Source organism: Sesamum indicum, linkage group LG3, assembly GCF_026168435.1.
Source record: "Sesamum indicum cultivar Baizhima isolate 11 linkage group LG3, ASM2616843v1, whole genome shotgun sequence".
Taxonomy (NCBI): Eukaryota; Viridiplantae; Streptophyta; class Magnoliopsida; order Lamiales; family Pedaliaceae; genus Sesamum; species Sesamum indicum.
In genome coordinates, this window is record NC_142659.1 from 15,437,991 (window position 1) to 15,452,970 (window position 14,980).

At 32.7% G+C, this 14,980-nt stretch overlaps 2 protein-coding genes across 2 annotated transcripts; both read right to left on the minus strand.

Moving 5' to 3' along the window:
• Window positions 1–1,400: 1,400 nt before the first annotated feature.
• On the minus strand, window positions 1,401–4,546 carry LOC105157622 (Regulator of Vps4 activity in the MVB pathway protein). Its single transcript, XM_011074041.3, has 6 exons — window positions 3,731–4,546; window positions 3,493–3,625; window positions 3,020–3,123; window positions 2,744–2,888; window positions 2,494–2,634; window positions 1,401–2,359 (listed from the first exon to the last, which is right to left on the minus strand). The coding sequence occupies exons 1-6, from the start codon at window positions 3,769–3,771 to the stop codon at window positions 1,610–1,612; spliced, it is 1,314 nt and encodes a 437-aa protein (XP_011072343.1). The 5' UTR covers window positions 3,772–4,546; the 3' UTR covers window positions 1,401–1,609.
• Window positions 4,547–9,313: 4,767 nt separating this feature from the next.
• Window positions 9,314–12,673, minus strand: LOC105157623 (purine permease 3-like). Its single transcript, XM_011074043.3, has 2 exons — window positions 11,781–12,673; window positions 9,314–9,896 (listed from the first exon to the last, which is right to left on the minus strand). Exons 1-2 carry the CDS (start codon window positions 12,483–12,485, stop codon window positions 9,522–9,524), a joined length of 1,080 nt encoding a protein of 359 aa, XP_011072345.3. The 5' UTR covers window positions 12,486–12,673; the 3' UTR covers window positions 9,314–9,521.
• Between the last annotated feature and the right edge of the window lie 2,307 nt (window positions 12,674–14,980).

Genomic DNA, 14,980 nt, shown 5'->3' on the forward strand with positions numbered 1-14,980 from the left:
TGAATTTTGTGTGAAAATTGAGAATATATTTGGATTAGTTGTTTCTAAATATAGGTATATAGGTGTGAAAATGTTGAATATAGATATATGTATTTTTGATGTGACAGATGACCAAATTGATTGAATATGTGAAATTATAAAATAATCAAAATGAGTCTTGCCAATTTAAAACAATTTTAATTGCTTTGAAACAAGAAAAAACATGCTGACAAGACAAGACAAGTATGACAAACCCATATGACTTATAATCTCAAGAAATTGAGAATTAAAATAGGAATACAAAATGACTTGACCAAATAAAATCTCAATTACCCAAATAGTGAAAAGTGGAAAAAATCTCGTTGAAAACCCAACCAAACAGGACATTTTCGGCAATTATTATTTCAAATTTGGCTGCTACTTCAGTTTCGAGTCGAAGGAGATCTAACGAAGCTGAAATTTTCGTTTACTCTCGTGAGCGGATGGTGAAAGGATTAACTAAATTGATTATTACACAAGGATTTGCTCTTAATTTTGGTGCAAAATGTAGCTTTTTTTGGATTAACGACGAATACTGTGAATCCCAGGTTCGACAGAGCACTGTGATAAGGGAAGCTCAGAAGGAATTTGGGATCTTGAGAAAAGAGTTGCATGCTGCAATTCTTGCATCTGTGGACCAGAAAGCTGCACTAGCTTGTGATGTTTGGCGCAATGCTAATGGTCTTTTCGCATCCAAGGTTCTCAAATGGTACAAGTGGTCTTACGTGGTCGTTAACTAATCAGAAGAAACAGAAAACGGCAGATTCAGCCTGGTACCAACTTACCCAAAAGAATACTCTGAGCATGAACTGAAAGATTTTGATGTTTTGGCATGACGGAAGAAACATGAAATTATTTATCCGGTGCTTGCCACCATGGATCCGGCCCTACTCGCAACTCCTGTGTCCACTCTAGCACTGAATTTTGCTTCCGTTATAGATGGAGGGAAAGAGATAAATTTGCAGATCATACCCCTAGCGAGGGAGAATTTGGAAATGTTACCTGCTTGATGGATTGGTTTATTGCTCAGCTGAGAAGACAAGGTGAGAGAGAGACATATGATGGTGAGGAAAGCATCCGTGAGTTTGAAGATCAATGGTATGTTAAAATTTTCATCTTTAATTGTTTTAAGCTATGTAATTCAGTGCTTGTAAACTGTAATAAAATCATCATCTGAGTTTTTGTTGCTTCCTGTTACACTAGATTTTGCAATTCTGCTCCTTGTCATCTCACCACTAATTAACTATATAAAGTGAAGATAGTGTTAAAAAACATGAAGAGGGAAATGTACATTGAGCAAGTAATAAAGCAAGAAGATGGTCACAACATATACTATAATCAGATCAAAATTTAATTGCAAAAATTTTCTGCGCGTCGCAGAATATAAAGAATGCAAATATTAATAAAGAATATGAATATAGTTTACAACACAATCTAGCAGTGATGGATGAATCTTATGCAGGAGAACTATAGGGAGTTAGGGTGCTTCCAACTAATCAGACATATTTGTATGTACTAACAATGAATGAAAGGAAACCTATCTGAACAAATAATAAAGTAACCGGAGTAATGCCCTTTGCCTCTGACAGTGTCAATGTTTTGAGTTTTCTTTAAGAGCTGCGAGTTGAGCAACAAAGTCATCATAGTCCGGCAGCCTAGGATGCACATGAAGCGAGGCGGCTCGAGTATGTTTCTTAGGCGTCTCTGGTGGACTTGTTGACTCAACAGGAAGAGATGAGGATCGGTTCGGACCATCTGGACTCCTTTCTTTTGTGGCTTTGCTTGAATCCGATTTGCTGTTTTCTTGTGACCCCTTTTTCCTACTGTAGTACTTCAGAAGCTTATCCATCGTCCTTTCTTCTTCATCGATTTCATCAGAGCCACGTTTGTCGAAGAATTTCAAGATTCTTTGACCCTGTGCTGCTTTTTCTTTGTTGCTCAATTTTACATTCTCGTTGCCTTCGGAACCACCAACAACACCCTTACCCCATGGAGATCTAAAGGTTCGTTTGCTGATGGAATTCAGCATTCGCTTGGCCTTGCTGTCATGATGTGCTTCAGCATCTTCAGAATCAGTAGGTTCTTTACGGGGATCGCTCCTTGTTTCTCTCAAACTGCTCTTTTGTTGATCATATTCAGGCTTAGTATAAGGAGGAGGAATTGACTTGTACTTGAGAGACTTATCGCCATCTTCTTCTTCATTCGTAACATTTCTTGCAAATGCCGGCTCGTCATGCTTTTGAGTTCTCCCAACAGAATCTACATGAATGTCCTTGACAGGAGGAAGTTTCTCCTCGATTGCAAAATGGTCCACATTTTCATCCGTTTCCCTAGCAAAACTCTGCAAGAGAGGTGCACATTTAACATTAAGAATATAACCTGGATTTTCGTTCGTAATTTTTATTCGTTTTCTTGTAACACAAACAAATCATACAACCTCAGATTTAGAAAGAATACCAGTAAAACATGATTAACCTGTTGTTTTACAGAGTCGTTAAAGAGCTTATTTTCGAGAGCTTTTGAGTTCCATTCTATGCCGGAATCTGCAGCTATTTCTTGCAACAACTGAAGCTTCAGATCTTTTGAAGGAGGGTCAGGCTTCATCTTCTTGGCAAACTAAACAGAATACATCGGATTTTAGTTTACAGAGGAAAGAAAAACGTCTAGATAAACACCAAACCGCATACACAAATATGCATTTGCTTTAAACAAGCCACAATGATACCTCTTTATTGAGGTAACAATCGAGGGAATTCCCATATTTCTCAGAAACTAAAGTTCTCAGGTCCCGCAACTCTGGCAGATCAGCAAACCTCGCTGCTGCAAACACCAGAGACGACACCGCTTCCTTGCACTCTTCAGGACATTCCCTGATGGTAACAAACGATTCGCGCCCGGATGAATTAGTATTTTCAAGATTGATTCGATGTGGGAAAAGAAAACAATTAAAAGTCCAGATCCGCTAGCTCTGAAGCTAATGAAGTAACCAAGTTTAACATACTTCTGTTTGCTCATTGCCGCAAGATGACTTGAGAGTTGTTCACAGAACTGGTTGATGAAGTCGTAACAATCAGTTCTGTTGAGCTCGGCGATTAACCCTTCAGCCTGTGTCAACATAAAAAAGAGTTCCATTAATCACATCAAAGAAGGGCATTGAAATTCAAGAAAGGGATCATTGCAAGAACCTCCCTTGTGGCTTGTCTCATATATGTGTATGTATTCTTGAACTAAAGATACAAAAATACATTAAAGTTTCTTACATATATTGATCCATGGACATTTTATCAACATACCCACCAAATCTTTCTACCCCCAAAGAAATTAATGGTAAACAGCAAATTTAAGGCCAGAAAGCCGTACATACACACACATAATGCAATGAATGGAAACTCAAAAAAGTTAATGAAAGCAACATACCAAAAGTCCGGAGCCGAAAAAGGAGGGAGAGAGAGAGAGAGAGAGAAGAAAATATACCCTGCCATAGGCGTTGTAATCCAATCCATTTCTAAGCAGATCACCAATGTCATTCCTCAAATACTTTTGTACTGCATTTCTCTTCTTCTTTATCATCTCGATTCGGGTCTTTGTCAGCTTAATATCCGACTTACTGCTCCAAGAACCAAACAAACATTCACAAAATTAAACCCAAAAATAAACCAACATCCCAATATTAATGCCATTAATTCATTCACCATTTGTAATTTGCTCTTACCATTTGGATACAAACTTGCTCCTCGCACGCCCCTCAAACATCTTTTCAATTTCTTGGGCCTTTTTCCCTCTCTCTCTCTTTCTCTGTCTCTCTTCCTCTCTCTCTCTCTCTCTTCCTCTTTCTCTGTCTCTCTCTCACTTTGGATGGAATATATAAAACAGTGAAGAATGATTAAACAAGAATTTCAAGAAACTCTGTATTTAATGCAGCAAAAGAAGAACATCAACACATTCAACAGCTAGAAAGCAAAGAAAAGAAGCTGGTTTCAGGCAAGAAACAACAAGGAATAACGAAATCCCAAGGCAAGAATTCAATTCTAAAAATCGAAAATGGGTCTCTCTTTTCCCACAAAACGAATGAATTAATGTAAAGGGTACTCAAATCGCCATTAAAGAACTCCAAGGGATTAATACAACAGTACATACATAATACGCATTCACATATACATATATATATATATATAGAGAGAGAGAGAGAGAGAGAGTAGAGACTACGGGGAGAGAGAGACAGAGAGAGAGAGAGAATCTTGTGAAAGGGGGGTGGGGTGTTCTAAAGTTTTTGCTCCACCACCTCGGACTCCAACAGACGTATAACTGTAATGTAAAAAATTACAAAAGTGGGGTTAGATGGAGAGGGGATTGATGAAGGGAGTGAAGGGCATTTAGGGAAAAGCAGAAGGAGTAATAGGAGGTGGGGCGGGGTCGGAATGGAGAGAAATGAGAGAGTGGGAGTGGAAAACGCGGGAGACAAATCTGCTGATATTGGGTCTATTCCCATGTTCCATGTTCCTCGCCGCCAACCAATCCAATCTCACCCCTGTATCTATATACATTATACGTGCGTATATATATGTATTTTTCTTGTATTTCTGTGTGTGGTATATATACATATATTCGTTGCTTTTGCGGTGAAAAACATACGACGTTTTCGCTCTCGAAAAGGGGAAAAAACATAGAAAATTTTTAGTCGTTGGTTTGTCCGTCATCAGTTGGCTATACCATACACAATGGGGAACAGACACATGTATCTTTATTTATTTATTTTTTAAATTATTATATAAGCGACGATATTATAAAATAAATTAAAAATAACAAAAAAAAAATATAAGGTTCACGAGGATTACTATGGGGATTCAATTCATGCTTTGAATTATTCCTCATTTTCTATATGCCTCTGAATAAATTCATTATCAATAATCCGTCTTTATTTTTAGTGGATATATATTAATATATACGAATTTATTCAACTAAAATATATAAGTTATAAGTGGTGTAAATTTAATACTCAGCACTTTTCGTATTTTCTTTTAAATTAGGTAATTATAATCAAATAACAAGTTTAATTAGTGTAGAGTGAGATTTGTATGAGATCTTGGTGTTGGCGTCATCCCATTTAGCCACGTGGCGCAGCCCCGTGGCTTGCTGCCGAAGGAATGCGGATTGAGCTTAACAGGATACAGCTGGGAATGGGATGGGGATATTCCTTTCTTTTTCTCGTGATCTCCACTTGCTCAGCTGTCAACTTTTCTTTTTCTATTTTCTTACACATCCAATTTTCAACATTAAATCTTGTATGCTGTTTCCAACGACACCGTAATGATCAAAAGATTTTTAATAAAATTTTAGAATTAAAAATAATTCATTTATAAAATAATATTATCACTTAAATATTTAAATTAATAGTGAAAGAATTTGAAGTAATACGGAAATAATAATATAATAATCATTAGGAAATGTAATTATCAAATGACTATTCATCTATTTTTATTTGGAAATATGTTTTAATTTATATAGTTATTAGCGTGCTCAATCAATTTAATTTTAATTTTGGGCCCCACGAAGGCTTTTTTTTTTTAACTTTATGAAATAAAAAATAAAGATAATGATTCGTAGGTTGGGATGCAATAACAGAGTTGACTTTGTAGTAAAAGAGTAAAGACTTTGGTTGAAAGAAATCAATATTTTTATTATATTTAAATTAATAAAGTAATGATTGGTGGAAGACTATTTTATTAATGGACTATGGACTGAAAACCACTCCTTTGTAATGATTTCGAGGAATATCAAAAGTGAAGATTCTGTTCCCATTCCACATAATTGTTATACATCCTTTTTTAATTAATCATAAATTATAACCACCTGATCTTAAATTTGACATAATTACAAACACCTCATTATTATTTAAAAAATTATAAATACTCTGTGATTTTAATGTCCTTGTAACAATGAGCCTATTCTGTTAGAATTTTATATTTTTTATAATTTTGTAAAATATTTGTATGAACTAATATTTTCAAATGATTGTTTCCTTTTACCCATCCCCAATTTTTTTGTATATATATGTTAAAATTTTCGATAAGAGTAAAGTAGTAATTTTTATCTTACCATTTAAGGACTACGTAATTATTTTTTATTTGATGAAGGTATTTATAATTTCGAATAACAAGGAGATATTCGTAGTTATGCTAAAAATAAGATAAGAAAACTGTAATTTTACTTTTTAATGAATGTAAGGACTATATTTATGAGTAATTTATACACATTTCTGATATATATATATATATATATATTATACAAACTGAATAATTTATCATCAAAAAATCTTGATTGTTGATTTGTCCACATAAGATTCTATGTTTTATGATTAAAGGTATAAAACCAATTATCTAATTAAAAATTAAAAGAAATGAGTTATTTGAACACCCAATTAGTATTTTTTTTTTCAATATGAAATTATTAATTGTCAGTTTTTTTTAAACAAATAATATAATTTTTATGAGGTAAAATACATTAAACCCAATTATTTTTTCATTTCTTACATAGTGGGGTACCAGTCGAAGATGACCATTGTTTTAAATTAGTCATCGTGATACTGTTATTTTTGTATGTATATAATAAATAATTTTTTTTACGTAAGTATTATATAATAAATTAATTAATTTATAATTTTCTCACGTTGACCTAATTAAGTAGTTTAAAACTGAATAATTTTAACCAGTTTAATATATGAAACATTAACTCATTGGAGGTTGATGGAAAAACGTTATTCGTGACAGTTGATCACGTGAGATATGAGGGGGTTTGTCGTTGGAGGTCACGCGACCGTCCATCATCGGAGTCAGTTCCCAACTAAAAGTGCATCACCGCAAACACGATTACTTGTTAAAGTGACCTAAACTATCATCGGGGGATGAGTCATCACACCTTACACGCTATTAATGTCCCAATGCTCACGCTATCATTCCATTGCCCTTTGGAGGCTTCGCTATCCAAAACGCTCTTTGCATTTCGGTTGGCGATAATTAGACATCTCTATACTTAAAAACGCGTTTTATATGAAGAATCTTTTTTTGAATACTTATATTTCTACATAAACTATGTTTTGTTTTTTCTTTTAAAAAAAATCATATCTTATTCTTTTTATAATATATTTTTTTAGATCGAGAGTGTGATACATCTTGATAATGCGGGAAACTACGTTTAGATTTCGATAAATGATAAATACATTTCTGAAATATGGCGAACATGACTAAATAATTCAAAGATCTTGGCATTTTCCACTTAGGTTGGTTTGACTAAACCTGCTCAATTACAACATTAATTTCTGCAACTATCTGATCGCTTTTGAATCGATTCATTACATTGGGTAGTACATTTTAGGCATTAATATAAATACACGAGTCTCAAATATTAGGTATATTTTTTTATTGCATCTACTGCTTTTAAGTTATTGTCGTGTTGACCTTTACTAACTTAATCACTGAAAGGGCACAATTTTGAATTGAATTTTCATTTCAATTCATGTTACATTTTCTGTTTCATTCAATATATATAGGGAAAAAGAGTCCAATTTCTTATGAGGGCATCTAAATTATTGTTTCACCAGCTTCACTTCACATATTTGTAAGGGCATAATTAAAGTGGGGTCAAACACTAGCATGCAACTTTGGTCTCTGGGAGTGGGTCAAGTTAATTAATATATAGTGGGATTAGGTAAATATATTGTGGTTGATTTTCCATGTTTGAGGTGGTTGCATTATTCAAATTATCTATTATGTTTCACATTATATTTTTTTCTTTTTTCTTTAATATTTCCTTTTAAAAAGGAAAAATTCCAAAAATCACCCCTAATCTAATACTATCACCACGCCAGAGAAAATTTGATTCGAAAATTTAAATTTTGATTACAGTTAATCTATTTTACCTATGACCAGTAGTTTTTAATTGTAGTTGATATTTTGTGGTCGCTTGCCGAATAATGATTAATAGTTGTTCTGCAATTGTTATTAATTATTATTTACTATTATTTTTAATTATAATTATTTTATTAATCGCAACGAAAAAGTCATATTTTTTCTTGTGTATATATATAGTCATTATCTAAATAACAATTATGTATAGTTTTCGGATCAACAAATTCCAGCCCAACATCAAACAATTGGGCCAACTAAAGTAGTCTGTTTGGATCAAAATTCACTTGGATTCAAGACTTTATTTCATTTAAATATTTCATGATGAGTGCAATTCAGCCCAACACATTTCAAATTAAACTAACTCAGCGGATACTTTTCAAACTTGAGATTCAAATAATATAAAACTATGATAGTATCATCATCGTACATAAAATTAAAAACAACCCCTCCAAGTATTCTTAATTTATAAACACTCCAAGAATTAACCAAGTATGCTCAATCAGATATGAATCCAGATCCCATCAAACGCATCTTACCGTTCATCTCCTCACTATAATGATCCAAATTCAAATCACCACACTTTAATGTGATTAGTCTGCAATAAACAAATCATTCGATTCAACTTTTACCATATCTGACATGAACCCAAAACACTTAACATCAATCACGTCATTAGGACTATTCGCGTCAAAACATGGGAAATATGGGTGAGCAAGTGCATATGTGGGCATGCAATAAGCATAACACCAAATATTAAAGTGTATGGTCCTGAGTTCACTAAAGAAAGAAATTAGTGTATGGTCCAAAGGCATCAATCTCGTCCGCTCCATCGCACATGTACTATGTCGGGTAGGACCTTAACTATAATTGCATGTGGATCTTTGCAGAATCTTATCCTATGATTGCCCCTTTGACTACCACAAGATCCACCAACACAACACCGCCCAACAAAAACTGCAATGTTCCCAAACAAAATAGGGAAAACAGAAACAAAGTTGTATTAAATATGAAATATTCTTGTAACAAAAATTTAAAGTAAATCATTATCTGTATTTGGGGAAATGAAGCAAATTAACCTCTATTTTAAATTGTTGCTAGGGATAGAACATAGGGGGTGATTAGGCTGAAAAATGGCGTTTTTTTTTTTTTACTCATTTTTCATATCATAAGAAAGGTAAATTGCATTTTACAGTTTAAATTTTATATATTGGGTATATGAATAATAAACACATATATTTGGAATAAGGCATGCGTCAATCATTTGGACAACTCATGCACAAAACATCAGTTGTAATGTCTAGAAAGCAATTCCATAAGATGCATAGTACCGAACAAAACAATAAAACAAAAACAACAATGTTGGCCCACCAAAAAAAAAGAAAAGAGAGGGGGAAAATTAAAGAAAAATTGTATTAAAATATATGCTACATGATCAGTATTTTGTATATTAAATATATGAATAATAAACACAAATATCTGAAATAAGGTATATGTTAATCATCCATGCAACTGATATACAAAATATCAGCTGTAACATTTTTGAAAAGTTGGGATAAAACACATACGTATCTAAAAAAAAAAAATTAAATAAGGGAATGATCAAGGGTGGTGATGAGCCAACTGGGCTTCTGATATCTGATGATCATCAGTGGTGGTGGTGTTCTTCATCATCATCATCTTCTGCTTCTTGGTGGTCTTGATCTCACCAAAGAAGTAGGAAATAAATCCCCAAAGAGAGAGAAAAAGGGAGACGCCCTTTTCAGCTTGGAACTTCTCGTGGTAGAAAATAACGGCTAGTACTTCAGTTGCTGGGAGCAAGACAGAGATGAGGATGCCTGAGAGGAGTGATGATGCGTAGAAAATGACACCAATGGCTCCCAAGAAAAAACACTGCCATATTATTGCACTCCACCCTACCACTATGTAGTACCTTGCCTCCCCAAGTCCAAATCCCTTTGCTTCCCTTCCTATTGCCTACCTCATTTTTATAATTACACCAAACACAGATATAATTTCTGTAAATAAATTATAAATAAAATGCCATAGATGTAATTATTCTAAGTTTTCTTTTTTTATTTAATATATATACTAACTGTGGATGCGCAGTGCTTGATCCATGTAAATTCAATTCAAGTATAAAAGGAAAAGGTAAGAATTTGATAGAATAATGCAAGTAGGATGACATGATGAGTACAAATTATTGGCTTGATTAAGGAAACGCACGTGGGACTTTTGGTTAGCCGGAAATCTCAATAGAATCATTGGGTAAATAGGAATAATTGTATTTTTAATTAATAAAATATTATGACGACCAAAATCAATAAGACAAACTTTGTAAGCATCACTTGATCTCTTGCTTATATTTATTATGTGTGCAGAATAGTGTAAATAATATATGATACCAACAAAGAAAATATAGAAAATAGAGATTAATAAAAAAAGTTAAAAGGGATATATCTAAAGACAATTTTAGCAGATCAAACACAAAAATTCAGTGGTCTTCAATTATTAAACAACAATAATAGTATAGATAAAGAGAGGAAAAAGCAGCAAAGTTTGAATACTTGAAAAGATTGTGATAGACTAAAATTTGCGTTTTTCTTGATGATTTGACCAAAAAGCTTAGGAATTTTATGTCAAAGTAGACAGCCAACGAAAGAGCTTTTCGCCCACAACTTTTTCCAATATGTCCAAACTTCTCTCTCTCTCTCATTGATCAATCCAAAAACCCCAGCAATCAAAGGCGTACACATTGCCCAACACTTGACACTGCACTTCTAACGCATTTTCTTATTATTTGATAGGATCATTATATTTTTTTTAAATTTAATATAATTATACGTAAATTGTCTATTTAGCACTCCTGATATTTACTTTTAAAATTAGTAAAAACCTCGGTGAATTTCAACTAACGGGAGAACTTATTTATTAGATATAATTTTCCAAATTATGAGATCTACATGTAATTATACCAAATTTTATGAGAAGAAGTGAAATTATTCCAATTTTATATTTACCATTTTTTTTTTTGACAGGATAGTTACCAATTAACAACACTGAATATGCATGACGTAAGTTTTAAAATTATATATAGAATTAAACATTCATTAAAGTCTTTTATGAATTAAATGCAATTTGTCCGACTATTTAATGTATTCATTGAATTTTGAGACAGAGAATGTGAAATTGAGTGAAAAGAGAAGATAAAAGGAAGAGAGAGAGAGAGAGAAATTGAGACAGAAAAAATGGATTTAATATTATCTTTTTAAATAGAGATAATTTTGTTTTGATGGACTAAAAAATAACTGGTAATTTTTTATATCCCTTGTAAATTTATGTAATTATATAAATAATATATATATATATATATAATTGTATTCACTAGCTATAATATATCAAGAGGGAGTTGAGATGATCAACTTATAAGTTCTTTAAAATATATTGTATGATATTTATTTATAACTTATAAGATACTGTAAATTGTCTATCAATTAATTATTCAAAAAAATAACTTATAAGATCTAAAAAAAATATTGAGAGCTTATAATTAAGCTACTTAAATTTATTTTCAAAATAAATTAGTTTAATCTTTTTTAAAATTTATTTATAAGTTTGACATTGGTAATATAATAATTGTAGGCAATCTTATAAATAAGATCCGAAACTTTTACAATAAGCTTAAAAAAGTTATTAACGATTAATATTGCTAAATATCATCATTACCGTTCTTTTTTTCTATTTTTAAATTTTAGAATAATTAATTACTATAATTTCACTTCGATGAATTTATATATGAACACACATTTAGTAAATATAAAAGAAACAATTTTTAAGATAAATTACGAATTTGCCACTGACCTGGAAGTCCTTGTTGATGATCATCCCCACGGTGCAAACAACCGTCGCAAAAAAACACATGACCAATTGAATCTCCATAACCAGCGTGTAGGTTACCGGTTGTTTCGCCTTCTTGTACGTGTACTCCACCACCGGCAGGATTAGCCCGTACAGCGCCGCCGCCGCCACCGTCATGAAAAACCCCGTCAGATACTCCTTGTTCGACTCCCCCCGCGGCCGGTCTCCACTCGTGTGGAGACCTAAAACCGCCGCTCCCACCGTCAGCAGGACCACCGCGTTTATCGAGTACGCCGTGAACTTCTGCTTCACGAGGAAGTACGCGAACACCGCCGTGAACGCCAGCTGCGACGCGATGATGAGTGAGGAGGTGGAGACGGGGAGCTTAGCCACGCCGTACGCGTACAGGTAGTCATCGAAGCCGGTTAGGATTCCGATGACGGCCGCCGCCACGAACAGGCGGGGCTTCATGAGGATGAGCTTGGCCCCGGGGTTGGGCCTGCGGCGGCGCGTGTATGAGACGATGAGGGGAATGAGGATTACAGGCCATCCCCCGGTTTCCAGCCAGCTGGAAAACCAGATCCTCTTGCCGCCGTGGATGAAGTAGAGGCGCATGATTAAAGGACCGCCGCAGTTGCCGATGGCGAGTATTATGCAGTTGATGATCAAGAAGATCCGTTTCTCGGCGGTGGGTTTTTCGACTTCCATGGATTCTGAATTTCACGTTCTTTCACTCGGATCCAAACTTTGTGGAATAGATCATATACCTCGATTATCGGTACTCGTCCGCACTCAGTTATCCCCCTCTGACAGGCGACTTGCAGTGTTATATATCCAAACAATTGGTCATTGTAAAGGACAATGCATAGACGTAAGGATAAGTAACTCATAGAGCATAGGTCTTCTTTCGATTCAATTTCAAATATTCATTAATCTATATTATTTCATTTTCTTTTATTTAATAATCCTAACTAAATTACAGTAACTCGTCTAATGATTCTAAATAAGTTACAATAACTTATCTCAATTCATTCATGTCCCAACTTATGTTTGTGATTATATCAAGATTAATGATTGAGATTGAGGGAAGTTAATTGAAGAATCCAAATTCCTTAGTTAATCATTATCTTATCTTTTTTACTAATACCAATAATAAATTACAGTAAATTGATATATCAATTCAACTAATACATCAATATGACAAACAACATAAATAGATTACAACAACCCACATAAAGTGACATAAACACATATATTTTATTTGAAATTTGAAATTTTATTTTTTAAAAAAAGAAACACATATATCATGAATGATTAGGAGGGAGAGTGAAGTGGATAAAAAATCCCAAAAAAGGTGGAGAGTGGAGCGGTGAGAATGAAGAGAGAGATGTGGTAGGAAGTAATTAATTGGGCTTTCCCCCCTTTATATGGAAATTTGAGGGCCACAACATAACATGTTCTATGCCCTTCTCATCTTATACTCAAATTCCAAACTTTTTTGTAATTTGATTTTCTCTCTTTCTCACACACACACACACATATGTATATATATATATGGTAAATAAATCATTCCATTAATAATATTACTAGATCAAAAATCAACCGTATGTAATTGAGAACAATCAATTAACAAATCAAACACTGTAAATTTTCAATATATTCTAAATTAAAAACGTAGCCGAAATTAACAAGATATGGACAAATACGTCATTTATCTCTCCATCAGCAAATATATATATATATATATATATATAGCTATAGATAGATAGACATATGTGTGTACTAGAGACCATGTTTGAAACTTGAAGACGACTTTTTCAAGGAGAGAGAAGAAAGAAAATGAGGTTGTCATGCTTCGGATTTGATTCCAGGATCAGTCACTTAATTATTTTTTTAAATTAATATTTATCTATCTATATGTACTATTATGAAAGAGAATCTCATTTATCCTACGTAACACTTTTTAAATATTTATTTTTAACCTTTAATTCAATTCATCCATTCAATAAAATTTGGTTATAATTGTAATTTCAATATCTTTAATAAACTCTCAGCAACATTGACATCGATTAAATCAAGTTACACAAATACCCTTCGTAATATTTTTCAATGAGTTTGTGTGTAAATTTTGTATTTGAATATAGAGTGTAGTTGTAAATTTGTAATTATAATTATAATCACAGAGTGTGATCTAATTTTTAAAAAAAATATCAATATTATTTACCTTTTTTAATATATCCACAAAAATTGTGTGCTGCAAAAGCTAGTATTTATATTAGTAAAAAAACAAAAAAGAACGGAAACAAAGGGAACGAGAATCTTGTGACCTATAAATTCCTAAACACTTGATGCAACGACGAACACATGAAACATAGTTTGGGGAGTTCGTAACGCATATGATAAAGTTAAAATTTCAAAACTATTTATTATCATTAAAATAATATTCCGTTCAAGTCTTATTTATATAAAAGTATTGTAATGTGTGATTGATTGAATTCGTTTAAGTTTGTTCTGAAAAGGATTTTTCCATCAATGAGTCAATAATAATCGAGACACGATTTAATTAGCAAAGCTAAGACCTCATAATATTAGGTTATGAGTTGAATTGACTAATGTATGAATATCGGTCCACTACAATAGTAATTATTGATCTGGTCCACTTGAAGGGGACTTTTACAGGAAAACGAAAAAAAGAAAGCTGTCGAAGAGCTGCTCGAGCTCGATCGTATATTGTTGGGCTTAGGGTGATCCAAGCTAGGATCAATTATTGATATAAAAATGATAAAAAATTGTATATAATATACACACATATAAATTTGATATAATTATAAGTATCATTGAAATAAAAACTAATATTGTAGCTAGCTACTAAACGGCGAATTAAACATTAATATTTTACTTTTTACTATAATTTTTTTAAATAAAAAAATTATAATTTATAATTTAAAAAGATATTTTGGTCAATTCACCATAAAGTTTGAATGAAAACTTAACGCAATAGATTTATTATTACATATTCATTAAAATTAAAAGGTATTTGTATTTATCAAATAATAAGAAATATTTATAATTGTCTCAAATTTCAGGAAGATGGCTGTAATTTATTTTATAAAATAAATATTAATTTAAGTATTTTACAGTGGGCGCAAGAAGATGTGATAGGTTGGTTGTATGTAATGTAATCAGTGCCAAAATTGTCCATT